A 13,979-nucleotide genomic window follows, 5' to 3' on the forward strand; every position below is an offset into this window, starting at 1 on the left:
TATCTACCGTATATACCCAACACGACTGGAGCTCGTTATTAATGCACTCACTGTTTCAGAAATATTTGAACACCTGGACCTGTGCATTCTTCAAATGGCAGCATGAGTGGCTGCCTTCATTTACTGCAGATTGAACAAATGGCTGCTTAAAAAAACTTGACAAAATACCTGCTGCTTCACTGGGCTCCATGTGGCTGCATGATTCTATTCAAAATTGAGATTATTACAAGATCAAGATCTTAGTTGGCAAAATAAGAAGCTGGCAAACTTCTGGATGATCTGATCTGATTCTAGTAGCATGCTGTTATGTGGTGCTGAGAACCAGGCTTAATATCTAGGTCTCGGTATATGTTATCTGCCCAGGATTTTAAGTGAGAAAAAAAAAATTTCTCGATAATGCTTTTTTTTTCCCCAGGCCATGAACTCAGTTAGCCCAGCAATAATATTCTATCTGACTTACTACAACAGCTTTCTTTTGCCCTGCAAATGTATTTCTGTCACGTAATGAGGTTCTATTGTGCTGTGCATATGTTGTTCCTTGTGCATAAGGAATGACAAGTGCTAGTGCACTGTCATAATGAGATACACTCATTCCTCAGATGTGTTGTGCCTAGGCACTAGGCCAGAGACAAAGGGTTTCCAGTATCCAAGAAGTACAGTGTGTCTCACTGCTTCGGCTTGGGATTTCGCTCTGGTAAAATGTGGGTCTGTTTCTATGAAAACTAAACCCTTGGGTTGGGTCCCGATGTGCTGATGATCCCTGTCAGGAATGAATCTGATGCAAAATGTGCTGGTTTGTTTAAATAGTTTTAGTTAAACAATGGTGTTGTGAAGAAATGTCCTTTTATTTCAAGTAAAAAGATTTTCTTTGCTATTTTTTATGATGATTCATAGAAGTTACATAAATTTGGTCTGTTCATTATTTAAATGAGCTCTCTGGCTGAATGACAGCCATAGGCCCTTAAATATCCTGATGAAACGGTATATCTTAGCCCGTGCCAATGAGACTGGATATTGTGACACTCAGCAGGAATGTGTGAGTGTGAACTGTGCCAGCTTTATGGTCTTCAAAAATGGCTGTGATCCAAAGGCAGCATTGCTTTGCTGATAAGCCAGTGTTTCCAAAACCTGTATACTACATACCTGGAATTCAAATGAACCAGCTGCTGAGCCAGCACAGCAGGGTTTGCGGAAGTACATTTTGTAAAAGTCTCCTACAGATTTCTGCCTTTTATTTCTTTTTCAGTTAAAAAAAGGTCAATAAGAAAACCTTGAAATAAATCTTTAAAGGGCATATTTAGGAGAGGACTGTGTCTGTTTGGGTGAGCTATTCCAAAAGCCTTACAACACAAAGAGGATAGCAAATATGAATTGCAGAATGTACGCCTTTCTGTCCACTGTAAATCAGAGCAGATTTTAAAGGATACATAAACAAGCAAGACTTGTGAGCAGGGACTCCTTTTGACAGAAAATTGCTCTGATCCTTTGTGTTCACAGTGAAGGAAACGGCTCCATTTCTTCCCAAATGGTAAGGAAGAGACCTCTCACGGCAGAAGAAGCACAAAGGAGCAGGTGCTGCTTTGCACGAGGTCTTCCTTAGTGAAGCAATTCCAGCTCTGTAATTTCTTTGAGCGCTCACAAGCAACAATGCCAGAAATGCTCACGTGCCTTCTTGGAAGAGAGAAGAGGAATCTGTTGAGGGCAGTTATAATCTTAAGCATGAGTTTCCTTCCCAGTCTTTTCCTTATCCACAGCTTCAAGGTGTATAAAAGCTTACAGGGCTTATTCTTAGTAAGAATCAGTCTCAGCCTATTGAGCTGTCTTATAGCTTCCGCAGCTCCAAATGCAGAAATTGGAAATGCATAAGTCTGGTGTAATGTCTAGGATGTTTTCGTTCTGACATTTAGATTGTTTGCTGGTTGAAGGAGATAACTAAACACAGGGGATTAGGAAAGCTGGAGTGACAGGTACCCAGTTCTGCTGCTTCACCCCACTGTAGCATGCAACAGGCCTCCCAAAGGAACCCTCATTTCACTTTTGAGCTAAAAAGCGTCTCCTTTCAGCATATACTATGGTTTTATATTAACTTGTAATTTGGCTAAATTGTTGCGTGTTTTCAGTAGTTTGGGGGAATGTGCAATCTCTATCAGGAGTCTGCCTTTTCCCCCACTCTCCATTGCTAATCTCACATCCCCTGTCTACAGTATAGGCCTCTTGCTTTTCAAAATAAGTTTGTCAAAGCTTTTTTTCATAGTGTTTTTAGTATTCATTTGTCTCGTTCACAGAACTGTTTTAGTAAGAATCCCTAAATCATGAGAACCGGTTTCTCGTTTCTCCCACCATGTGAACATTTATGAAAGTTGTAAATTACTAAAATAGGGTGTTATGGGAGGATATGCTGATTAGCTTTAGGTGGAGAATGCTATAGCCCAGTATGGCTTCTGTTTCACACTCGCTTTTCTCCCATTGTGAAATGTAGATGAAATGGCTCTGATTTTGATCTCTCTTCAATATAGTTTGGATTATGGACAGGATTCCTTTCTAAAAGGCATCATTGACGGAGCTGTTGCTGTGATTCAAAGTAAAGTATTTATTTAATTGGGCTTAATAGGTCCTTTCTGGAATAAAGAAAACTCTCACCTAATTGAGCAGTTAAAGATACTAGCAGATCAAACCTTCCCAGTGCTTTTTTATAAGCCTGTGGATCTCTCTTAAACCTGTCGGGACAGTCTGTGGAGTGCTAGGTCTGCCTTGATGTTTTCTCGTAAACCCTGAATCCTGATTTGATGTTCTGAATGGGTGCAGATCACATTAAACATATTCTGCTACACATTACTTTAGTTCATATGAAATGAGTGGGTGTTGAATTTCTTTCTCCTTTTACCATATAGCATCCCTGTATGTTTTAATGACTTTTTGGTAGCATTTCCAGGGCCATAAGGAAGCAACAAAGACAACTCGTTACATATATAAAGTTAAAAATAAGAAATAGAAAGTCTGATTTTGTCTGTAAAGAATTTTCTGCTGTTGTCTTTTAATGCTTTCATTCTGAAGAGGAATCATACTAATTACCTCACTTGGTTTTCTGTATGCTTGGTATGTTTAGCTGGTATTTTCTTCCTTACCTGTGTGGGAAGGAAGATGAGATGTTTTGATGGTGGTCGACCAAAGGAAAAAAAAAGGGGGGGATGGGGGTGGGGATGGAGGGAAGAGTAAAACTACATAGTAAAAATCATTTGTACTAAAATACAGTTTTCAGGCTTAGAAGAGGAAGGCGTTGTAGTGTCCTTTTGTATAGGAGGAGACATTCCTGTCCCCAGAAAACTGCATCCTAAACAACAAGGTTAACAAAGATTAGAAAAAAGAAAGCAAAACTGCTAAATTTGTACTTTGTCTCCTTGTCTGTAAAAAAGAATTAATGACCAGAGTGCTCTCAGCAGGGCACTGTCTTGCCACTTCCTCTTTTGTGCCTTGATTGCATGATCTCACTTCAGTTCTTTTAACTTAGAATTAGCATGGATTTCTGGTTAAGGGGAATATATGTCATTTTTGCCAAGCATTTAATGGAATGAGGTTTTTAATCTCAAGGACAATGGAGAGGAAGATGGTCTGTATTTTCATTAGTCCAAGTAAGTATATTGTTGCCATCTTAACCGATAGACCTTTTTTCTAGAGAACAATGAGGTGACCTTTTCGCTTTGCATAAGAAACCTGGAACATCAATACCTTCCTGAACTTAAAATTTGTATGCAATGAGTGTGTAAATGCATAACACAAGCTGATAGATTTACTGTCTCTTAAAGAAACTGAGCTGCTAAGCTCCTGATGTAAAGAAAATACTGGTATTGAGACAACTCCATTTCTATCTCTCTTTTGGATATTAAACTTGACACTCAGCTGTCATCCATCATGCCCAGCAGAGTAGAAGGAAGCGTAGCTGCAGCTGTCAGTCAGCAGACTCTGAGTCAGCGTGCATAATATACAAACAGTCACTGAATCTTTTTTAACCTGTTACGCTAAGACTAAATGCTAAGCTGAAGAAAGTGTCTCCCTTCACTCCCCACTATGACACATACTTTCTGCTCACTGGTGTTACTGGGTAGTAATACAGCACTCCCACTGACAGTGGAAGAAGATGTGGTCAAGATCTACCTTGAAGGTGAAACCTCAGAAGGGGAGTGTGGCAATAGCTGATCACTGGAAAGCTTTTTTTCTGCCTTTGTTTATGGCAGATTTTGAAGCAGATAGAAGCAGGAGAGGTCTTGGCAAATGGCTTTTCACCATGAAAGACTGCAAGAGAGAGATCACATAATCATCTCCTCTCCAGACTGGATGGGGAATTCTGCTGCCAGAGGTAGCTGTATGGGTGAAGGAGCTGTTGTAGGGCAACCCTGGGATTTGTGCTGCTTCTCAAGAGCCAAGTCTAAACCACTAACTTACATTTCCTTTAACTAAAATGGAGAGGACTCTTAGGTTTTTGACTAAGTTGAAAGTTTAATGAGAAATGTATGCTTTCGCAGAATATAGGCAATGCAATAGAGCTTAATATGTTATATCGCTTTTCTTGTGCAAGCTTTCTTGCTTGTATGTGGATATTTGAGCAGCAGGTTCTGCTTTCATAACTTTCTGTGGATTGTTGTTGCCGAACTGTAACAAGGTCTACTGGCGGTAAGAGTGTTTGGCCCTCAGTACCCTGATGTATTGTGAATCTGTTATTTTCAAATAAATAGATTCTCACCATGCAAATTAGATTAGAATCTGGTCCCGATTTTGAACAGCAAGTTTCAAATGAGAAGTTAAGGTCATTTTATCCTGTTGTTAGGGAATAAATGGGCTCAGAGTGTTTCATGTTGTAACTGTATATAGTGTGGAACAGCAAAACCCCAGGAGGCTTTGAGGTTTTCAGACAGAAACCGTAACCAACTTGGCCGATGACAAACATGGAATTCCTTTCAAATTTGAAAACTGTAGATTATATTTCATTTATTTCATTATATATCATTATATTTCATTATAGAAGTAATTCAATTAAACAGAGCATCAAAACATGCAAGTTGAATGTTCACCTTACTGACAAGCAAATTCAATCTCGTTTAGAAAAAGTGTAAGTTAGTCTTATTCTTTCAAACAGCCCTCATGGTAAATAAAATATTATTTCCATTGTTGAACTGCGGCTTGATTGCTGTGACAGTGGTATTTATTTTCATGTTTTTGAATAGGCATAAAATAGAAATGAAAAAGAAACAGAACTCTTGGTGGCATACTTGGGACTTGAAGTAAGTGGTGGAGCATGAAAGGACAGTCGAGGCTGGGAGGTCAGCCATAGGTGGTTGTCCCAGGCTGACACATCTCTTGCGTCTTCCTCTTCCACTGGGAGTGGTAGGGTTCGGCTTGCTCTCCAACACTGGCTAGAGAACCAGGGGTTTGCTAGAGCAAGATCACCTGTATGATGGGTTAGGTGCTTTTCTGCAATGCCAAATTGTTGCCGGTTTTTTGGTCCGGATAACCATTCAAACTGCTAAGGGGTAGTGTTTGGGAGTAAAAGCAGAAGCCTGTTGGACTCTCCCTTCCTCTTCTGGCTCTGTTTTCCATTTTGATCCCTTCGTTCTCTTTTTTAAGCCCCCAAACAGGGCAGATTCTCCTCCACTGTGGTGTCATGTGAATTCCACGTTATGCTTTGTTTATAGCAGGTATCAAAGCTGAGTACTTTATGGTGACTAATCCCACTTCATCAAATGGGATTGAGCACTACTTAAAAGCATCACTTGTAAGGTGATGCTTACAAATCACTTGATGTTGACATACCTATGGACAGTGACTGTTTCATTTTATTAAAAACACAGTTATTTCACTTTTGCCTTCTTGTTTGATGAGTGTTACATGTTGCATATTTCTGAATTGTTTATGTTATAAATTGTACGGTAGGATGATCTTTATACTGTTTGTACAGTGCATTACAAAATAGTGTCTGGATTCTTGTCTGTGTTACCATCTGTCCCTACCTTAAGAACAGTAGGCATTCGGACGATGGAAAAACCTGCTAGTTATTAGCCTGACAGCTACTCTTGCTAGAAGGTACAAGTGTTGTAGGTGGTTTGAGCACTTCATTGCACCAAACTAGTTTATAGCTAGCTCTTAAATGCTCTAACATTCATTATAAAAATGATCTCCCATCAAGCCCTCTGTTTTGGGCCTAATGTTACTTTGTAAATTGGAATAAGCCATGTCTCAGCTCCAAGTTCGACATTACATTGGTTTGATAAATGCTCTACTTTTCACTGGAAGTTTCAGATTTTTTGACTGGCTTTAATATTCATCTGTACCGTGTATTAGCTGCCTCTGTCTCATTTAAAATAATAGAGAATTAAGAACATAAGTTTAGATGTATGTCCTAATTTTCTTTTATTTATACCATTTCATGAGAGAATTTTCCTTTGATTTGTTAAGATATGCTACGAAGTTGACAAGCATATTTTCTAGTTTAAATTGAGAATACTTAAGTAAGAGTCTCTGTTTTTGATCCGCGGGCTCCCTCTCCTGGTCTGGGAGGTGTATGGCACCATCCTGGTAGGAGTTTGGTTTATACCTGGTTATTTGCAAGTTATTTGCAAAACCAGAGTGCGTTGATCATGACACAGTGTGTCAACAGTGTCTCCTAAGTTCTCATTCTTTGTTTAGTCGCAGACCTATGTGACTGTGCGTTACTATGCTCTTCTCCTGAATTGCAGTAACAGAGCAAAGACTGGTACTGTGAAGAATCAGGGTTGCAGGGCCCAGCTCTTCCTGTTTCAGTGCTGATTAACTCATGCTTCATCATATGGAAGGCAATCTTCTGCAAATAAAATTTACAAATAAAATCAGTGAACTTGTATGTCCAAATAACCATGTGAAATTAGTCTGTCTAATTGAATTAATACTGTTATCTTTGTTTCTCTGACCTCTTCGACTCCTGCTTTGAACTCCTACTGGTCATACAACGTCTAAAGCAGACCATTTACTTACTGTATTTCCAGTGTTAGGCATACTATAGAAAGGTGATCTTTAAATTGACATTCTCAGATTAGAAATAACATCTATATTAGTGTTGTAAATTACTTAACAAACTGCAGGCTCTAGAGTCATAAACTTACAAAATACCTTGTAGATACAACTTATATTTATTTAACAGGTCATCTACTTCTGCCTCAGGTTTTTAAGTCAATTTCTAAATGTTATGAAATAAGTGTGTGGTAGGCTCAAAGCAAAAGTTTTGGTGTTCTGGATTACCAATCTTGGTTCTAAAAAAAATTTTTTTAAGCTTTAATTTGTAGACAAGAGCAGAACTTTACATAGCTTAACAAGTACAACAAATATGCTAGAGTGAGCCTTCCTTTAATGCTCTCAATGCACACATATATTGCAGCAGACACAATAAAAAACTCAACTCCAAATGACTCACAGTATAGATCTTGCTGCCGACCCTGAAGTTTCACAAATCTCTGCATATCGGACCAAAGAATTTCAAACTAACTTGGTGCCCATTTTGTGCCTGGTGCGAATGACCACGCAGTGTCACAGTGACCCGAGCTGTGCAGGTCCAAAACACTTGCTCAGGAAATGGGCAATGCAGGTAGGGGCAGGGGACTTTTATACATTTATGGCAATGCAAAACCAGCACCACACTGGTGTGAAATGCTTTCACTTTAAAGTATCAGCTTTTTATTCCAGGGCCCGAGGTTATAACAAATTTTGAACACAGTCCCTAGAATTTTCATTCATATTAGAAATTGCATAAAAATTTGTAACAAGGAAGATCCTGATGTTCAAATATCAAATTTCACAAGTCATTCAGAAATCTATTTCAGCAGCTGCTATTTTAAGTGCTCCTCTCAGCTCCACTTAAAGCAAGTGTTGACAGTTGTGTCTCATGAAGCAAAAACAGTTTGGGGAGAATTAATTATAGCAGCTCTCTCAATTTATTTATTATGCATGCCAAAGACACGGGGGGGGGGGGTGACCTTTCTGTGTGAGCAGAGGATATAAGATGCACATGAGAAATATTAAGCACTTTGCTGCCGAAAGTCAGTCTGAGTGAAACGACAAGAAGGAGGATAGCTGAAGTTCATAGAGACAAAACATAGTGCATGAGTCAATAAAGTCAGTATTTCCTAAAGATTTTCTGTTTTTATGCATACTGCCTCCATTTAAAATAAAACTATTTGTTGTGTGTTCTTGTTCATGTTCTGCTCTTGGTCATCTGTTTCACTGTCTCTGTCAATCTTCTGTCCTAACATCTGTTAGGTGTCTGTTCAGCTTATTTAAGCCTACAAGGATCTAAGTGATCTCTGAGTTCAAAAGTCTAGCCTCTGTTAACATCAGCATTCTCTGATATACAGGTAGGTTGACACTTGTCAGTGGAAAATAGCTTTAACGTGTATGGGTTAAATTGGCAATCTGATTTCCTGACAGGAACAGAGCCCTGTTATGTGCCTTACTGGCTCCACTAGCATCTTGCTTTGTGACCATGGTAATCCTTTGACCTTTTAACGCTTTCACTCCTTCCCCTTATCCCCCTAATTATTAATCATATTTAAGGTTCAGATCGTAAGGTATGAGGAGCTCTCTGAAGGAATGGCTTTATGCGTATGCTGTGAATTGTCAAGGATTTTCCATTAAAGCAGTGTTTGTTTGTTTTTTTCTTTTTTTTTCCTTTTTGTGCACAGGTACTTGGAACACCAAATGAAGATACCTGGCCTGGCATCCACTCTTTACCCCATTTCAAACCAGGTAAGTCTGAGTACCAAGTTCATCCAAATTCTCCGCTCCCTGGAAACACAGGACACAGGTGTAATTACTGTGGCCATAGGCTGGGAACTGTGTTGTGAAGACAACATGTGTTATTTTTGGCAGCTCCTAACTTATTAATGAACCTCTGCAGTGCTGCTTCAAAATGATCCGACAAGCACTGCACAAACCATAATGCACTTATTCTAGCTGCTCACTTTTTGTGGCACCCAGTGTGTGTTCTTCTTTTGTATAATTTCTTTTGCTTTCTTTAGCTTTTTTCCCCTTATTTATTACAGTATGAGCCCTGACCTGCTTGCATCCTTCTGCCATATTTTGCTACTACGCATCTTACCTTTCATGTTGCTGGTAGGCTGATTTTCAGACAGTTTTTTTTGTCCACAGACACATATGTATGTGTGTGTATGTGTACGTATACACACACGTATACATGGTATATATATCAGCCTACCAGCAATATGAGAGGTGAGATATAGATAGATGGATAAATAGATAAACACACACACACACACACACACACACACACACGAGACAGGTGAATGAGCTGAAGACATGTTGGCTGGTGAGCATGGTCAAATACCGGAACAGGTTGTCCAGAGAGCATTGGTGTCTCATGCTATTGAAAACTTGCCTGGACAAGGGCTGAGGAACCTGAACTAGTTGGACCTGCTTTGAGTCGGTGGTTGGACTACGTGATCTCCAGAGGTTCCTTTCAGTATAGATTATTCCATGATTCTGCAATTAAAGCATCAGGCTAAAAAGTATTAATTAATGCAGATGGTAGAGAGGAATACTAGATGCTTTCAAGTTAAGCACTTAATTGATTTCCAGTATAGTTTAGATGAGTCTTCAACATATAAGCATAGAACTAAAGTCTTATTTGTGACCTGTCCTCCCTCTGTATAAATGAAGTGGGTGGCAGAATTAACTGAGGAGTCACATTTCAGGTGTCCTCCTCCTTGCAGGGCTAAGTAAACTCTCAGTAAAGTCTGGGGTCTGCTTTACTGCAGACAATAGTGCTTTTAGCTTTTCTCATAAACTATGACAACCTGGCATTCTTTGGCATTTAAAACTAATTTCCAATTCCTCTTCAAGATCTGACCTCATGAAGATTATTCCTTTTTCATTCCAGCTGGTCTCATTGGTCACATCTGCAGTATCACAGTGGCTTCTTTAGTGTAGCGAAGGGGAGGGAGGTGGGGTGGAGGAGTTGACAAGGGCAGAGATCTAGGCACCTCTGAAAATGAGGGGGAGAGAAATGAATGTGTTGTTGGGCTTATTCATGATAACAACGCATAACTTTGAGGAAAGCGAAGGCAGACTGCTTCGCTGAACATTGTTTTTCAGTCTCTGTCCTAGTGCTGTTATATTTAATGCTTTATACGTAAAATCCCTCTCCAGTGCTCTCTAGTGAATTACTACAGAGAACTTCTTAGCAACTACCATTTTTTCACCGTCATTAAGTTTACAGGCTTTTGCATTTCTAGTTCTTGGTACTGGTTACAAGGCAGGTATGAGTAGCCTTTCAAGGTGCATTATGACAAAAAGAATCATTTTCATAAATGATTTATTCTAAAGAGTATTATTAAGCTTTAGTTCTGCAGTAGGTAATAGGCTCTATTTTTGCTGTTTAAGTGAGTTTATAATTAAATGAGCATTGACTTGGCTGAAATATCTGTCTGCAAAAATATAGGTAAGTTATCAAAGGACTCAGACCTAACATCCTCAAAAGATCTGAAAAAGGGGATGTGAGACACAGCTGCTTACCATAAAATGCATAAATTGTTTAGTCATAGCACGTCATGATAATAAATCTAAAGAGTTTTTAACCTGACTCCAGCAAAAAGAAGTCCTGAAATGTAAAACCAAATGCATATACATGGAATCCTTACAAAACATGTTGTTTTTAAACAGTATTCCAAAGACATTGTTCTTATCCAAGACCTGTGAAGGGGAGGAGAAAAGTTGGAGTTGCTGGTGTGCATCTCCTGGGTTTGCTCTTCTTTTTATTATTCTGTTTGTTAGAGAAAAGTTTTGAACAGTAGATGGCAGCCAAGAAACTTCCCAGTTTAATTCCACTGTGACTTCGATGGGCGTTAAGGGATGTAGGTTTATTACCACAGAGCATCAGGAAATAAATCCACAGTAGGCACTTCAATAAATCTAATTTTTAGACAGGCATTGTGTTAGATTTGCTTTTATTTTCTCTGTTCCCGAGTATGGATTTTGTCAGCTATGAATGCATAGTAAGTATACAAATGCAGTTTGGGAGAGGAGGAAAGATACCTGCAAGACAGAGAGCGGTCACTTGGTGTTTTCACCAGTTCTGCATGGTGTGCTCTTTGTCCTTTCAAATTCCTTCCACCTCTGTGAAGTTTGCAGATTTGCAAGTCAAAGTAATTATTATCCTGGCTGGCAATTATTTGATCTTTCTAGGGCCTGTTAATGCAGAGTGCTGAGCTCCTTAATTCCCATACGCTGCGGAGGTACGGGAGTGCTCCAACAGCAAAAGCTGTCTTCTGTCACTGTTTGAAACACATACGTGTTATATTCTGTACTCCATTCCTGCTCCCCACCATCTCCTTCATGGCCTTGGTAAAAGGATGTGTTTTTCTTACGCTTCCTATGTACTGACTTTTTTCTTCTACAGTAGAAAGCATAATCTAACTGGACAAACAGAAATTGCCTTACGTACCCCAAAAATCGAGTAACTGGACTTTTTGCTGGCAAAATGTGGAATGGTTAGAGCAGCAAAACACATCACCTCTGGGATCACGCTGGGATACTAGCATCTGAGGCAGGCTCTGCACAAACTGCTCTGACCTGTGGATTGGGCTGGAATCACACTATTTGCTCATGCTGTTAGGGTCATTGGAGCTGTTTAGTCATGGATACCAGGTTCTCTATTGCTTCTTTAAAAAAAAAAAGCTTTCCTTCACTCCCATCTGTGCGAAGCTGCATTGTCTCCTTCTGCAGATGCTCAGCCAGCCATGCTCCCCTTCCTGTGGGTCTGAAAGTGCTGTTAGACCCTCTGTCTTTGAAACAGTTACACCCTAGACAAAATTTTCTAGGTGTTTTGGACTGAAACACTCTTTTATTCCTGACTTCTTTAGAGAAAAAGTGGTAGAGTTAATGCTTTAATTTACTTCTCAGATTAATACATTTAAAATGACTTAATCTTTTCCTTTCCTTAGCCCCATAATGCTGTATAGGGAATGTGAAATAGTCTCACAAAATCTGAACTGATTCCATTGTTCTTCAAGACTTGTGAAATTATTGCACTGAAATATAGATGATGTGGGGTTAACTTCGTTTTGTCAGATAGCTAGTGCCAATGTATAAGGGTTGGATAGAATCCCAATAAAGTAACTCCTATGCTTAGTGTGAACTGTGAATTTTAAGACTGATAGTTGCAAACAGTAAGTGTGATAAATTATTTGAGAAGTGCAGAGAGTGCTAGTGATGAGAATATCAACATCCACTCAGGCAAGGCTTTGGTGCTATAAACTGAGTTGTGTAAGCATAAAACAATGGAATTTAACACAAAGTATCAATAAGAAATAGTTGCTGTCGTTAAAGAAAAAAATGCTGGGACCATTAAATGGATGTGGAGTTGGGAAGACAAAGGAAAGTGGAAACAAAATTTCGTATTTTTTGTTTGCATACAGACTGAAGCAACTAATTATTATGCTGTGATTTGGTAAGACATAGTCCTGTGCTGCAGGAAGCTAAGCATGTTTTACTAGGAGAAACAAGTAATATCTGAAACACACGGCATTAGTCTCTTTTCCACTAGAGTGGCCAAGGATATGATTATCATGGAAAACAGCCAGTGCATAAACAACGATGATCTGTGACGTCTTAACATGGGGAAACTTTTCTAAGGCTGAGTAAGAGATGCGTTTCTAAGCCATAGGTGTTTCCAGATCAGCTAAACTGCTAACCTCAGTGATTTTAACAGCCTGTAATTGTGAAAATAAAATTATTATTTGTTTTGCCATTAAAATACAGGTTTTCTCACCTTTTTATCTGCCTACTTTGAGGTCTTGGATTACTTTCTATCTTACAAATACTGAAAATAGTATGGGAGTTATACAAAGATAAAGCTGGCCTGTTTTTGAGCTTTCTCTGTCTCTCAGCCTCAGTCCTTGCAGTTGGTGTTTGGAGATATATTTTCCTGTGCACATAGACACACATGCACACACTTCATGCTTACTAAATCACTTCCGTGGTTGATATTTTTTAACGATTGCTCTATCTGAATAGTTCAGTTGAAAATCCTGAAATACTTCAGACATTAGGGCTTCCTCTGTGATTCACTTCCAAGCTGTTATAATTGTTATGATCCTGAGTGTGTCTTCCTGTACTCACCAAAGAAACCCAGCAATTCAAAATCACTGTGAAAGTGAGTTGTCTGTCCTCAAATAAAAAGGTTGTTCAAGGAAATTATGACGATGTTGCTGATGTTTCAAAAAATTTTGAGGTTTCATCCAGCAATGAGCCCTATGGTGCAGGGTACTGGACAGACACTGTATATGGTGAAAATGAACTTAAGACAGATAACTTGGAGGAGATATTTTCACTACTTACTGTTTTGTTGCAATGCTTTAGGAAGTGTGTAGATTTGCTGCATTAAAGCAGATCCAGCCATGGATTATCACATCACTATATCAGTGTCTCCAGGAGCAAAATAAAAGCAGGCATCTGGACATCCACTGTGTCTCATCTACACGAGTGGAAATGGAGCTACATTCCAGAACAAGCTCCTTCATTACCAGCCTCATGCCTGAGTCTTTCTGATTTTTGTGTATTATTCTCTCCATCTCCATTAAATCATTCATTCTTCTTAGTCTGGAGTCTTATCTTCCTTTCTCCTCCAGACATTCTTTCTTCTGGATTGAGAGTCCTGTCCAAATAATTGAGCAAGATAAGCCTTTCCTATCAACAACTGCACTTAAGTCTAGCTTTTGCTTTTCCTACATTCTCAATTCATGTTTGGGACCGATGCTGTGTAATCTCTATCCTGGGAAGCTGAATAGAGATTTATCAGAGATTATCATCAGTGAACAAAGTGGGAGAAGGTAAGGTGGTCAAAACATTATGGAAGATAAATGAGGTAATAGTGGCCATGACGAGATTTTAGCTGTCAAAGAGAAGAAATAACTTGGTAATAAGGTTGAGAACTTCCTGTTGAT

The 13,979-nt window shown here is 39.1% G+C and overlaps 1 protein-coding gene across 4 annotated transcripts in view; it reads left to right on the plus strand.

Annotated features, from left to right (window-relative positions):
* The window catches only part of CDK14 (cyclin dependent kinase 14), a 330,859-nt gene that overhangs the window by 214,013 nt on the left and 102,867 nt on the right, over positions 1 to 13,979 (plus strand). For all 4 annotated transcript variants that reach the window (XM_064506052.1, XM_064506050.1, XM_064506048.1 and 1 more), the window contains one exon: positions 8,703 to 8,766. In XM_064506052.1, the coding sequence (XP_064362122.1) occupies positions 8,703 to 8,766 (64 nt within the window). The remainder of the gene's footprint in view (positions 1 to 8,702; positions 8,767 to 13,979) is intronic.

Source organism: Dromaius novaehollandiae, chromosome 2 (genome assembly GCF_036370855.1).
Source record: "Dromaius novaehollandiae isolate bDroNov1 chromosome 2, bDroNov1.hap1, whole genome shotgun sequence".
Taxonomy (NCBI): Eukaryota; Metazoa; Chordata; class Aves; order Casuariiformes; family Dromaiidae; genus Dromaius; species Dromaius novaehollandiae.